The sequence below is a fragment of the Molossus molossus genome, unplaced genomic scaffold (genome assembly GCF_014108415.1).
Source record: "Molossus molossus isolate mMolMol1 unplaced genomic scaffold, mMolMol1.p scaffold_m16_p_12, whole genome shotgun sequence".
NCBI lineage: Eukaryota > Metazoa > Chordata > Mammalia > Chiroptera > Molossidae > Molossus > Molossus molossus.
The window spans coordinates 7,883,056-7,898,308 of record NW_023425347.1 but is presented as its reverse complement, the minus strand read 5'-3'; the positions used below and the strand labels follow the sequence as shown (position 1 = coordinate 7,898,308).

Here is a 15,253-nt window from a genome sequence, read left to right as displayed (position 1 = left end):
GCGCTCTTTTCTGGCGCACCTGACGGCCTCTCCACCTGCTCCAGTTCCCTTGCGTCACCCCATCCAGTGCCAGCACTTCCCCCATTTCCGGCCTGCCACACTCGGCGCCCTCCCCTCGCCACGCTCCCGCCCTCGGTTTCTTCACCCACTCCCAATTCTCTGTACCCAGCTATTTCCACCCCACCCCACCCCCAGCCCTACACAATGCTCAGGCCCCCACCCTACTCCACAGAGCCCCCGTTTCTCGCCCGGTCTGCAAACCTGTGCTGATTGGCTACGGGCCCATGGTCCAGCCCCTCGGATAGTCTCTGGGGCTCAGAGCATTACGTCAGTGGGGCCTGGAGAGTGCTAGCGCGAAGGGGACTGGGGGGCTCGGGCTGGGGGCGCGGCCTGCGCAGGCTGCCCCACCCTTCCTGCATAAAAGGCTGAGCCCGCTGGGCCGGCGCTCTTAGCTGGTCGGTTCCCGAGTGCTTTCCCTGTGACCCCGTAGTAGGTGTGTAAGGGAGGACGGACAGACTGACCAGACGCCGACCGGGGCCAGAAGAAGCTAGCTAGCAACATGCGTGAGATCGTGCACATCCAGGCGGGCCAATGCGGCAACCAGATCGGCGCCAAGGTGGGCGCGCTGGGGACTGGGCCGGGAGGGGGCGGGGACCCAGGCCAAAAGCTCTTCGATGTTCCTGGGCCGCCAACGGCATCCTGAGCAGGCCCGGGGCTCTCTAAGCATAAGCCTTCCCGGGTGCTTTGTGCAGCCAAGTGGGGCGTGGACTTTCGTGAGGGTGGGGGAGACACCGCTCTTTTATTTTTGCTGTAACTCATTTTGAATCCTGGTCACTCCGCTTACTCCCTGCTCTTCACTTCGACTGGAACATGGGCCTGGAAAAGGCGCCCGAGTGTCTGCGAGGCTGTGCGCTCGGGTTTGCGGGAGGCACCGGGACGCAGGGAGAATTGATTTTACTCGCTTGAACCTGAGTCGAGCTGCTGGGGGAGGGGAGGAGAGCGACTGTCCTGAGTCTCAGGACGTGCTTCGAATCGAAAACCACTTCCTTCGGGTTCCTCCAGTCGCTGTTCCCCCGCCCACCCCCTCCGCGCCTGCTGGTCTCGCGCGCCTGCCTCCCGCGGACGCTGGCAGCTGTGACCCTGAGCGCCAAGCTCCTCCGCCGCGGGTGCCCGCGGGTGCCGGCGGTTCTGTTGCTGGTCCCTCTCCCCACCCCCAAAGACTCTCACCTTCTACCCAATTTCAACTTTTTGCCCCTGCAAAATACAGCCCTGCGGCAATGCGAGGTCACCCACCCCTAAAGTCCCTGAAAGGCTCAGCTGTCAGAACCTAGTCGAGGGGTTGGGGTCTATTCATTGTGAGACATGGTCACTCTGAGGGTTGGGTGTGGCTAAATGCAACCTTTTACTGTGTCTCAGTTTTGGGAGGTCATCAGTGATGAGCATGGGATCGACCCCACTGGTAGTTACCATGGAGACAGTGATTTGCAGCTGGAGAGAATCAATGTGTACTACAATGAAGCCACTGGTAATTGCCTTTGCTTCCCCCCTCTAGTTTTTTACCCCCACTTTTCCCAGGGAACTGACCCTGGGAGTCTGGCCCTAAGGGAGGGTGGATTAAAGGATCTTGGACTCAAACTCTTTCTCTGTGGTATTTCAGTGAGCTTCCCGGTGCAGTCGAATGAATCCTTTGAGAATTTGGTGGGTCTTGTGCATGCCTTTGTTTGGGAGACAACAGCAAAAAGGAAGCTAGTACCAAGCCCTTCTCTTCTGAGTTCTCTGCAGGCAGGTCTAAGTCCAGCTCTGTTCTCCCGCAGGTAACAAGTACGTACCTCGGGCCATCCTGGTGGATCTGGAGCCAGGCACGATGGACTCGGTCAGGTCTGGACCATTCGGCCAGATCTTCAGGCCTGACAACTTCGTGTTTGGTGAGTGACTGGTATGGCTGATGGCATGAGAGGCTCATTTTACACCGTGCAGCTCAATGTTGAGGGGTGTGACTGCCTAGGGGAAAGTATGAAACATCCAGTTGTGTGCTGACTCATTGTTAATATAAGCTTAAAATTTGCCCTTCAACCTCTAATAGCCAGGTATTCCTAGCCTTCCTTTTATAACTATATCCACAACCAAATATTTTAATGTCTGCACATTTTGATGATAACCTAAATTCATTTTATCTGAACTCTGATTCATCAATTAAGGGGTTTATGGTAAAAAAGGAATTTAATCCAATCATTGGTGATTTATGAAATGTCTTTCTCTCTGGCAGGCCAGAGTGGGGCCGGGAACAACTGGGCAAAGGGCCACTACACGGAAGGGGCTGAACTGGTAGACTCGGTCCTAGACGTGGTGAGGAAGGAGTCAGAAAGCTGTGACTGTCTGCAGGGCTTTCAGCTGACCCACTCGCTGGGGGGTGGCACCGGGTCAGGGATGGGCACGCTGCTCATCAGCAAGATCCGGGAGGAGTACCCAGACCGCATCATGAACACCTTCAGCGTGATGCCCTCGCCTAAGGTGTCCGACACGGTGGTGGAGCCCTACAACGCCACCCTCTCCGTCCACCAGCTGGTGGAAAACACAGACGAGACCTACTGCATCGACAACGAGGCCCTGTATGACATCTGCTTCCGCACCCTGAAACTGACCACCCCCACCTACGGAGACCTCAACCACCTGGTGTCTGCCACCATGAGCGGGGTCACCACCTGCCTGCGCTTCCCCGGCCAGCTGAACGCAGACCTGCGCAAGCTGGCGGTGAACATGGTGCCCTTCCCACGCCTGCACTTCTTCATGCCCGGCTTCGCCCCCCTGACCAGCCGGGGCAGCCAGCAGTACCGGGCCCTGACGGTGCCCGAGCTCACCCAGCAGATGTTCGACTCCAAGAACATGATGGCTGCCTGCGACCCCCGCCACGGCCGCTACCTGACGGTGGCCGCTATCTTCCGGGGCCGCATGTCCATGAAGGAGGTGGACGAGCAGATGCTCAACGTGCAGAACAAGAACAGCAGCTACTTCGTGGAGTGGATCCCCAACAACGTGAAGACGGCCGTGTGCGACATCCCGCCCCGGGGCCTGAAGATGTCGGCCACCTTCATCGGCAACAGCACGGCCATCCAGGAGCTGTTCAAGCGCATCTCGGAGCAGTTCACGGCCATGTTCCGGCGCAAGGCCTTCCTGCACTGGTACACGGGCGAGGGCATGGACGAGATGGAGTTCACCGAGGCCGAGAGCAACATGAACGACCTGGTGTCCGAGTACCAGCAGTACCAGGACGCCACGGCCGACGAGCAGGGGGAATTCGAGGAGGAGGAGGGCGAGGATGAGGCTTAAGTTTGCAGTTTAACGCAGGTTAGGGAAAGTTGAGAAGGAAAGCAAGGGGGAGGGAGGGTTACTGGTGAAAATATCTTCGCAGCTGAAGGAGAGAAGCATGGTCTGCTGTAGGTGTGTGCGCTGGTTCTCTGGTGCTCTCCACTGTTGCCTGTCGTTTATTATTATTATTGTTGTTGTTGTTTTGTTTGTTTTTGTAACACTGATGACATCAATGTAACATTTGAGATATTTCTGAACTACTGTTGTAATGGCTAAAATCATATAAACATTTGTGTCCTAATGATTCTCTTTTCTGTCTCCTCTTTATTGAGTTCTTTATTATCAACTTAAATGTAACTTTCAGAATACATTATATTAAATTCTTCCTTTAGAAAAGAGAAGGGATAGGTGAAAGTTCAAATGAATTTAGTCTTTCAGTGTGGTAAAACTGAACCAACCACAGTCAAACCCAATTTAAGATGGAAGATCAATCCAAATGTTAAAATGCCTTTAAATAACTATTTAATCAGTTGAAAGGATGCCTACTTGAAAGTATACTAAATGTACTTTCATGTGGAAATCCCACTATATCTTTATTTCCTTTAAAAACCAAAGAGTTTATATGCATATATGCATAACCAATGAACACAGACAATAGTTTGGGGAAATCAGGAGGGGGTGGGAAAGGGAGGAAGGGGTCAATGGGGGAAATACTTCAACAATAAATATTTTAAAATAATTTTTTACACTATTTACTATATTCACACAACACAAAACTATAAAAGGTAGCGAGTGTAAAGTAAATCTTTCTTCTGTGTCTCGTGGTATAGCTTCCATCCTGGAGGGCAACCATTCTTAGTATTATCTTTCTTGCATCTTTACAGACATATTCCATATACTTCAGACCTAGGTAGATTCCCTTTTTGCTTCGTTACACACATTATACTAACGCTGTTCTGCTGCCTTTTGTTTTGTTTTGTTTTTACTGAACAGTATATCTTTAAAATACAGAAAGCTTCTCTCCTTTAAATAGATCCATAGTATCCATTATGTAGTTGTACGATATTTTATTTAACCAGTTTCTACCAATGGACATGTAGATTGCTTATAGCTTTTTTTTATAGTGCCACAATTAATAGTTTTGTGCGTATAAGATCTTGTATATAAGAATAGCTATCCTATATATTTCTCTAAGCGGAATTTTCTCTCAAACAGTATATGATTGCTGTTTTTTTGTTGTTATTGTTGTTTTTCTTTCTTTCTTTATTGATTTTAGAGGGAGAGAGAGATAGAAACATAAGTGAGATAGAACATTAACTGGCTGCTTCCTGCATGCCCCCCACTGGGGATCGGGCCCACAACCTGGGCATGTGCTCTGACTGGGAATCAAACCAGCAGCCTCTTGGTGCAGGGTCAACACTCACCCACTGAGCCACACCGGCTGGGCGATTGCTGTGCTTTTTTAAGTTGATGAAATCACTTGTACTTAGGAATAGCCATGGATGTATAAAGAGTTAATACACTAAAATTCTCAAGCAACTTTTCTTCCCACCAATATGTTTATACTACATAACATTTGAATTTATATGAAAGTAATTCTTCATTGTTGGAGAATTTTACTTTAAATAGGCAAACCATAATTTTTACAGTTTTTTGCATACCATGCAGAGCTGGGGTTTGGGTTTTGAACTCAAGCCTGCCTCTGCACTCAAAGTCAACAACTAAAGAAGCCATGGAATTTTAACAAGGGACTTTCAGTTAAGACTGTATGCTTCTATGGGAGAAATTATACTTTGTCAAAATGGTGCCGATGCACTGCCTTACTCTGGACCAGTCAGTTTCTCATTTGGGAATAGAAGTGAAGTGTAAGTTATAAATAAATGTACAAAACTTAATTTATGCACCCCCAATAGAAAGAAAAAAAAATCAAAAAAACTAGGTTTACGATTTTTCTAATTTTTAGACAAATTCAAAATTGGAGGGAAAAAAATGCTACTTTAAATCTTACCCTGTATTTATTTTATTCTACTTGATTCTACTCCTACTTAAGAGAAAGAGAGAAAGAAAGAAAGAAAGAAAGAAAGAAAGAAAGAAAGAAAGAAAGAGAGAAAGAGAGAAAGAAAGAAAGAAAGAAAGAAAGAAAGAAAGAAAGAAAGAAAGAAAGAAAGAAAGAAAGGAAGGAAGGAAGGAAGGAAGGAGAGGATTGGCTTGTATTTGAAAACAGTTTGAAAGAAAAGTGAGCAATGTCATCCTAAATAGTATGAAAAGTTAATTCTACCAAATGGCCCCCATAAATGAAAAAGTGCAGCAGTTCACTTAACAAGTATATATCACAAAAACTAGACCTAGGGTCAAACAGGTCAGGAGCCAATGGCAGGGGCCATTTCTGCTGAGCTAGTGTAAAGCTTCCAACAACCCAATTGAAGGGTAGCATTGGTTTTAAATGCCCCGAAGACATGGGTCAGCTGCCAGGGCCTCCTGGATCTGTCCTTGGCTATGCATTCCCCAAACCTGTCAGACACATGATCAGTCACTTTGGAGAAGAGGGACTGTCGCCAGGCGCCCGGTGTACTGTAAGTATGGTGCTTCTGTTTTCCGCCTTGTGAGAAAGGGATAGGCCGGCACCCAGCAGGCCAGCCGGCTAGCCATCAGCATCCGCACGACTGCACACTGCTAGAGCTGAAGCATGACTAGAAGAGTGGGTGCCAGGCTGATCAGCCGAGCACATGTTCTGGGGCAAAGCTTGAAAAGCACGTTTATATGATACCAATATACACATGAAATGCATACCTAAGAAAAGAGTTCAAAAGCAGAAAAATGCACAGCTTAACATCTGGAATAAGAGATACTTTTTCTGTTAGCTTCCTTTGTTACATTACCATTGTGTGATGGGATGTGGTGGTGGTGGTAATGTGTTTTTTCAACACTACAAAGGAACTGTTCTCTCTCTCCCTGATGTGCCATCAGGAGGATATTCACTTCTGAGCAGGCAAATTACCCAAATTACAAGACCCACTGGGATGTGATATGTGATGCAGGATTCAGAAGTCTGAGAAGGAATGAGTACCCTCATGTGCCCCAAATTTGCCTACACCTCTACCATCAGCCCCAGAAAAAATCTAAGACTGTGTGAGATTTCCTGCTTCATCACCAACAGTGTGCCAGATTAGTAGAAATTTGAACTAAAAGTAACTTTAAGAGATCATGTAATTGGACTGCATTATTCTGTAATAAAAAGACTGAGGTCAGAGAACTCTTTCTGTACAAATCGGATCTTGGACCCAGTGTTCTTTTCTCCACAGCTGCATACCTCAGGCCCTATTTTATACAAGGCCACACAAAGATTATGGAGTTGAGCCCTGGCCGGTTTGGCTCAGTGGTTAGAGCATCAGCCTGTGGTCCAGAGAGACCCGGGTTCGGTTCCCGCTAAGGGCACATACCGTGGTTTCAGTTTGTCCCCGGCCCTGGTTGGTCGTGTGGGTGGCAGCCACTCGATGTGTCCCTTTCACGTCGATGTTTCTCTCTCTCTCTCCCCCTCCCACTCTATCTGAACAAAAACTGGAAAAATGTCCTCCAGTGAGGATAAAAAAAAGGATTATGGAGTGGGGACACAGAAATTTCCTGGTTTCAAGGAAAACCCCAAAGTTATCCTAGGTTCACAACTCAACCTCCTATGCGGGATGAACACAGATGAAGCCAACTTTTGCCACTATTTTCGCTCTGACAGATGATGCAGAATTTCCTGGCTCTGGATCACCACATACACAAGTTCCAATGCGATCATGGGTGCAAGAGGAATATTCTGTCAGGACTAGTTATTGCCAAAATGAGTAGGAAATTAACAAAACTTCACTGGAATCCAACCTTTACACACACCCATTTTAGTTAAGATGTGATTTGTATGCTAGACAAAGTCACTTGACAACTATCATAATGCTGATTTCTTTCCAATATGTAAGATACTCAACTGTGAGGTCCTGCTTTTATAAACATGCCGCAGAGTTCAGCCATTCACTTGAAAACAGACTCACTCATACCTTTTCTTAGAGGCTTTTCCCCCAGTTCTCCTACTCCTCACGTTTTCTTAAGGCACGTGGCCAACACATACCCAGAGAGCTTGTCTTGGTGCAGTTCATTCAGTCAAAATGCTTCAAACCATATCTCCTTCTTCTTTGAACTGAGATATAATTCACATGCCATAAAATTTACCAGTTAAAAAAGTACAAGTTTTAGTATATTCACAGATTGTACAACTGTCATCAGTATGTAATTGCAGAACATGCTCGTCGCCCAAGGGAAACCCTATACCCACAGCAGCTCCTCACCATTCTCCTCTCCTGCCAACCCCTGGCAACCACTATTCTTTCTCTCTAAAAATTTGCCTATTCTGAACATTTCATTTAAGTAGAATCATACAATATGTGGTCTTTTGCATCTGCCTTTTAAAAAATTTTTTTTTCTTTATTGATTTTAGAGAGAGAGGAAATGAGAGAGAGAGAGAGAAACATCAATGAGAGAGAACATTGATTGGCCACCTCCTGCCAATCACCACTGGGGATTTGGCCCAAAACCTGGGCATATGCCCTGACTGGGAATCGAACTAGTGACTTCTTGGTGTATGGGTCGATGCTCAATCACTGAGCCACACCGGCTGGACTGCATCTGCCTTTTTATATTTAGCATAATTTTTTCAAGGTTCGTCCATGTTGTAGCAGATCTCAGTACTTCATTCCTTTTTATGGATAAATAATATTCTATTGTATGCATATGCCACAAATTTATTTATTTTTTTATTATTGACACTATTTCAGATGTCCCCCATTTCCTCCCCTTTGCCCACCTCTACCCAGCCCCCACCCCCTCTCCCTTGGGCCTCACCACACTGTCATCTGTGTCCATGGGCTGTGCATATACCACATTTTGTTCATTCATCAATAATGGGCATTTAGTTTTTTCCACTTTTTAGCTATTAAGAAGAATGCTGCCCCACCAGTGTAGTTGACATACAATATTATGTTAATTTCAGGGGTGCAACATAGCTATTAGACATTTATATAATTTAAAAGAAGATTTCTTGATCCAAATTAATGAATCAAAATATTTAGTCTTCTTACTTTTAGGCTTTTCCAATTTTTGGTCAACTGATGACAACACATACCCATGACTTCTAGGGGAATTCCTTCCAATGAACTATAATGAAATGTCCATTTCAGGTTGTGCTGATCATGAACATCCACTGGCTAAAGCACTGGGACCTGTTTTCATGAACATGCTACTGAGATTTGCAAACCTGGTCACCAAGGAGAAAGGACCAAGTCTACCTTAGTGAACTGGGTGGGAGGAGAGGGCACCAGGGTGAACACCAGCCATGAGCAGCTGTGGGACCACCTGAGTCACACAGAAGAAATTGTGGGACACACCTACCCGGGAAAAATTGGTAGACATCTGAGACTAAAGCATGTCAAAGGGCTAGACGGCCAGCCAGCGCCAGCAAATCTGTGGGATGCCCACCTCCAGAGGTAGCTGAGAATCTCAGAGGTCAGCTGAGAGGGACAAGCCTTCAGAGGTTAAGACAGGAAGTGTCAGCCCTGGCTGGCATAGCTCAGTGGTTAGAGCTCCGGCCCTTGCAACACAGGGTCACAGGTTCAATTCCTGGTCCCAGTCAGGACACATGTGGGAGGCAATCAATCAATATGTCTCTCTCACATCAATGTTTCTCTCCTCCCACCCCCACCCCCGCCTCCACCCTCCCTTCCACTCTCTAAAAATCAATTGAAAAAAATATCCCCGGATTAGGATTAATAACAACAACAACAAAAAGCCAGGAAGATTCAAGCATTAAGTAGGTCAGATCGTTCAAAGATAATGCTCTGAAGAGCAAAGGATACATAAATGAGCCAGAATTGGAGAGACAATTTTTCAGCTTCTGCTTTCTTATAGATCTCTGGGTTAGACAGGCATGACTTCAGGATCTCATTTACAGGGAAGGAGAAGGGAGTCAACATTACCAACTGCCTACTATGTGCTAGCAGTGTTACTGCAGAGACTATAGTGGAGAGTGGAGATATCTAAATTGTGTCCTATATTACTTGAGACCTTTAACAAGTTACTTTAGCTCTCTAAATCTATCTATAAAATAGAGTTCTTAGTATTTTCTTGTACAGAGGATTAAATCGCATTAAGGTATGTATAGTAATAAGAAAGTGATAATAGCCAGTACTTACTGAACATGCGTTGTTTGTTACAATGTATCTCATTTCATCTTTACAGAAATACTGTATAGATCGGGTGCTTTTGGTTGTGTCCAACATGAATTAAAAATTTGTTTGCAAAAGTGGTAAGGTTGAGACATTATTGGCTCACACAATTAAAACGTCCAGGGGCAGATCTTTCAGGTTCTACCATAGCTACATCTGAAGTCTCTAAATATGTTATCAGAACTTTCTCTTTCATTATTACTCTCTTGACTGCATTCTTATGTTTTGGCTTCATTCTTTGGCACAATCTCTGCACACCGTAGCAGTTTTAGGTTTAGACCACTCTAGACAAAAGGAGAACCCAGACTGGCCAGACCTGTGTCATGTGCTCACCCCTGAGTCAGTCATGGGGTCAGGGGAAAAGGGACACTGGCTGATCAGCCTGGATCACATACGCTCCTGTAAGGAAGGGCCACATGACTGGCAGTGTCGTCCTTTGAGGAACTGACGGTTCCTGAACGAACTCAGGCTTAGATTCAATCATTTGTGCACACCCCCCCCCCCACCCGCAAGCATTTGGCTCTAGGTGGAGGACCTGGATATGAACCCCAGGGTTTTCTGACTCCAAAGCACATGTTCAACATACACCAAAAAAGTGTTTACACCAGGTAAAAAGAGCAGCCGCTGGGGGCAGAGACTGAGTAAGAGATAGGCCGATCTTCAGAGCCTCCATCTTCCCTACAGGCCCACGTCTAATCAAGGCTCTTGACCATCTGGCCAACAACTGTTTTACCTCTCAATATTCTCTCATTACTTTCTACATGAATCCTCTTCTCCAACTTTCCCTTCCCCTTCCCCTTCCCCTTCTCCCACCCTCACCAGTGCATATGCCCTTCTCCCTCCCTAGAATATCTTATTTTACTTCTCTTCCTAAAATGCTTTTTAGCTCTTTTATTTTAATATAATTTTTTTCTTTATTGATTTTAGAGAGAGAGAGGAAGGAAGAGAGAGATAGAAACACTGATGAGAGAGAACATTAATTGGCCGCCTCCTGCATGCCCCTGACTAGGGATCAGGCCCACACCCTGGGCATGTGCCCTGACTGGAAATCAAACTGGCGACCTCTTGGTGCAGGGTCAACGCTCAACCACTGAGCCACACCAGCCGGACTGCTTTTCAGTTCTTAAAGTCGCGTTAAGTTTCCACATTTTCTCAGAAAACCTCCCTTACTGTGATGTCCGTGTGGCACAGTCTTGTTCTAACCGGGACCCAGTTCCGGGGCCAGGCAGACTCACTTCTGCTCCTGACATTTTCACCTCAGTTTTGGCTACTGTTCATTGTTTATTATAAACATTTTTATTTCTTTTTTAAAAATATATTTTTTTTATTGACTTTTAGAGGGAGAGAGGGTTAGAAACATCCATAAGAGAGAAACATTGATCAGCTGCCTCCTACACGCCCCCCACTGGGGATCGAGCCGGCAGCCCTGGCGTGTGCCCTGACCGGTGACCTCTCAGTCCATGGGACAATGCTCAATCCACTGAGGCACGCCTGCTGGGCTTTATACCTTTTTTTTTAAATCTCCACTGTTGGCTTATTTTTGTTTATGTTTTCAGTGGCTGCTGTAGAGTTTATAATAAAAATCTTTAATTTGCTGCCGTCTACCTCGAAACAATACTCTCTCCCTTGTGCACAGGGTGCAACAGCACACTTCCATCCGCCCTCCTGTCTCCCAAGCTTTGCAGCCACATGTTATTTCCACATAGTTTGAAAACCCACTATACATTGTTACTGCTTTTGCTTTAAACAGGTATCATTTTAAGAGATTAACAACATATTATCTACATATTTACCAGTTCAGGTCTCTTCATCTCTATCACATTTCCTTCTGTCTAAAAAACTTCCTTTAACATTTTTTATAGTGCATATCTGTGGGAAATTAATCTTCTGCTTTTGTTTGGCTGAAAAAGGGTCTTTATTTTGCCTCAGTTTTGAAAGATATTTTTGATGTATATAGAATTTTCGGCAACTTGTTTTCTGCTGGCACTATAAAGATGCCATTCTTCCATCTCCTGACTTGTGCTGTGTAAAATAAGAAGTCACTAGTAATTATCAGCTTTGTCTCCCTGTATGCAATGTTTTACTTTCCTGTCTGGTTGCTTTAAAAAAAAAATTTTTTTTTCTTTATTGATTTTAGAAAGAGAGGAAGGGAGAGGAAAAGAGAGATAGAAACATTGACGAAAGAAAACATCAGTTGGCCACCTCCTGCATGCCTTCCACTAGGGATCTGGCCCACAACCTGGGCATGTGCCCTGACCGGTAAGCAAACCAGTGACCTCCTAGTGCATAGGTCAATGCTCAATTACTGAGCCACACCAGCCAGGCTAGCTGCTGTAAAAATATATATGTGTGTGCATATGTGTATACACACACACACACACATTTATTTATTGACTTTAGAGAGAGAGGGAGAGGGGAAAGAAACATCAATGTGAGAGAGAAACATCAATCAGTAGCCCCCTGTACGCACCCCAACCGGGGATCAAACCTGGAACCTGGGTATGTGCCCTGACCTGGAATTGAACAAGCAACCTCTCAGTGTACAGGATGATGCCCCAACAAACTTAGCCACACTGGCCAGGGCTGTCTAGCTGCTCTTAAGATAATCTCATGATCACTATTTTTCAGAAGTTTTAATATGATGTGCCTTGGTATGGTTTCCTCTGTGTTTATTCTAGTCAGGATTACTTGAGCTTCCTGAATCTGTGAGCTTACAGTTTTTATCAGACTTATAAAATTTCCACCATAATTTCTTCAAATATTTTTCTGTCCCCCCCCACTTTATTCTGGGGTTCTAATTACATGTATTTTAGAATTCTTGACATGGTCTCACAATTTACTGATGATCGTTCAGTCTTTTCTCTCTGCAAAGTTTTCATTGCTGTACTTTCAGTTCACTGATCTTTTCTGCAACGAGTAATTTGCTATTGATCTACAAGTACTTTTTATCTCAGATATTGTGTTTTTAAATTCTAGGTGTCCTCTTTGCATCTCTTAAAACTTTTTATGTCTCTCCTCTTTCTGTTCATGGTTTCCTCTACCTTCTGGATGTTTTCTCTGTCAGCTCATTTCATCATCTTTGTCACTTCTAGGTCTATTTCTGTGACTAATTTTCTTCACTGTTATGGGCCATATTTTCCTGCTTCTTTGTAGCTTTCAATTGAATACCAGACATTGTGAGTTTTATAATGCTGAGCACTGGGTTTCCTTTCAGTCCTTTAAATATTGTTAGATGTTGTTCTGGCACACAATTAATTACGTTACGTGGAACAAGTTGGATCCTTTTGAAACTTGCTTTTCAGCTTTACTGGTGCAGACTCAAAGCAGACTTTGGCCTGGGGATAATTTAACCTCACTGTTAACGCAATGCTCATTCAGCATCAGGTGTTTCCATCTAGCAAATAGGAACACAAGTCATTCCCAGCCCTGTGTGGGCTCTCGGAATTGTTTAGTCTACTGCTTTCTCTATTCTCAAATTGTTTCTAATGTTGCATTCTCAAGCCCAAGACTCCAGAGGACTGCTCTGCAGATGTCCAGAGAGCTCTCTGTGAAGTTTCTTCCACGTCTGCATTCTGCCCCGTAATTCCACCTGGCGTGGGCTCTCTGAGTTCTGACTTCTCTCTCCTCAGCTCAGTGAGACCACCACGCTCTGTTTGGATTTTCTTCCCTGCACTGCAGCCGGAAAACACCTGCAAGTAGTAAGTGGGTCAATTATATGCTGATTTCGCTTGTTTCCCTTTTCTCAGCAGCTACTAAATTTCCTTGCCTGATGTCAAATGTCCTGAGAACCATTGTTTTACATATTTTACCTAGTTTTTTAGTTGTTTTGTTCAGGAGGGTAAATCTAATTCTTGTTCCATCTTGGACAAAAGTAGAATTCCTCTTTTCATTTCCTTTTGAATAAAATATGTTTTCTTTCCTTCTGATTTTCTTATGGTAGTATCTGTCCTGTTCATTTAGTTTGGACTTCACTTATGCGTTTTCTTTATTTCTCCTCAGTTCTTTCACTTATTTACAAATATTTCTTTTCTCTAAAAATCTCATTTCAGAGTATTTCTAATTTAAATGTATTTTTTCTTTCATATCTGTAATCTTTTGATTGATTTTATTCATTTATTTATTTTACCTAATTTGACATTTAATTTACAGGTTTCACCTGTTGGATACGTACTCTTCCTGGCACACTTTCATCATCTTGTGGAGACACGCTTCTGCTCCTATTCTCCCTGCTTTTATTGGTAGTTTTGTATGGGATTTGCTCATGATCCTTTTCTGTGGCACACTTTTAAGTGAAATGAGTTTACCGGTAGTTTGAGGAGTAAGAGTAAGGCCAGGCTAGTATTAAGAGCTACATGGTTCTATAGCACCCCCTTCTGTTGTTTTCAGGAAGTGGTTTTTTAAAAGCAGCCTACTAACCTAGCCAGTTTAGCACCGCAGTTAGAGCATCGGCCTGCGGACCCAAGAGTCCCGGGTTCGATTCCAACCAAGGGCACATACCTCAGTTGCGGTTCATCTTCGGCCCTGGTTGGGGTCGTGCAGTGGCAACCAGTTGATGTGTCTCTCACATCGATGTTTTTCTCTCTCTCTCTCCCTCCCACTCTGTCTGAAGATAAATGTTAAAAAAAAAAAAAATCTCGGGTGAGGATTAAAAACAGCCTAGTTTGTAAGATCTGCTTCATTTCCCTCCCTCGTATATACAGGGACCTTTCCTTTGCCGCTAGTGACCTTAGCGCTGCCCAACCCCCCCCCCCCCCAAATTATGGAATCTGCTTCCAGCACATTTTCCTCACTATTAGGCTTTGTTCCAAAAGGAAATTTTTAGTTTGAGAGTTAATATGGTTAGTTTCTCAGTCTGTCTTTCAGTCGGGGCTGGTGAGGGGAGGATGGTTAAGGAAGATTCAAAACTATGGTCCCATCACCACTATCTTCCATGTGTCTCAGAATCCAGTTGTTTTGTTTGTTTGTTTGTTTGTTTGTTTTTATCCTCACCCAAGGACATTTTTCCATTTTTCTGTTCAGGTGGAGTGGGAGGGGGAGAGAGAGAGAGAAACATTGACGTGAAAGGGACACATGGAGTGGTTGCCACCCACACAACCCAACCAGGGCTGGGGACAAACTGCAACCGAGGTACGTGCCCTCAGCGGGAACCGAACCCGGGTCTCTCTGGACCGCAGGCCGACGCTCTAACAACTGAACCAAACTGGCCAGGGCAGAATCCAGTTGTTTTTAAAGTCATAGCTCCAAATGCCCTGTTTCTATTTTATTATCCCTTTACTTCAACAAATATTTATTGTGCACCTATGTCCGGTGATGGGGCAAAGGTGTCATGGCCACTGTGATAGGACAGGTTATTAGAGGGTAATTTACCTGCAGGAAGGTTGGGCCAGAGCAGACAGACAGCCAAGTACTTTTGTATAATTTATTCTCCACCAAAGACTCCCATTACAGCCCTGTTTTTATTCTATAACTTAGGCAATAATGAGTGACAAGACTAAGGGACAAAGAATGTAGTAGTGCCAGGGGCCATACCTTTTGGTGATTGATACTATCACCAGTTTGATATTCATCTCGGTTGTCGTCCATTACTAACAAAAGTATTTATGGTTACATTTTCAGAAACACAGATAATCATTTACTAAAAGGCTTTGGTATGCTTGCTAAGGACAGTGAGCTTGGTCAAAGCTCACAGC

At 44.8% G+C, this 15,253-nt stretch overlaps 1 protein-coding gene across 1 annotated transcript; it reads left to right on the top strand.

Annotated features, from left to right (window-relative positions):
- The first annotated feature begins 366 nt into the window (after positions 1-366).
- LOC118626022 (tubulin beta-2B chain) lies at positions 367-3,603 on the top strand. The gene is made up of 4 exons (XM_036255198.1): positions 367-616; positions 1,417-1,525; positions 1,815-1,925; positions 2,267-3,603. Exons 1-4 carry the CDS (start codon positions 560-562, stop codon positions 3,325-3,327), a joined length of 1,338 nt encoding a protein of 445 aa, XP_036111091.1. The 5' UTR covers positions 367-559; the 3' UTR covers positions 3,328-3,603.
- The last annotated feature ends 11,650 nt before the right edge of the window (positions 3,604-15,253 follow it).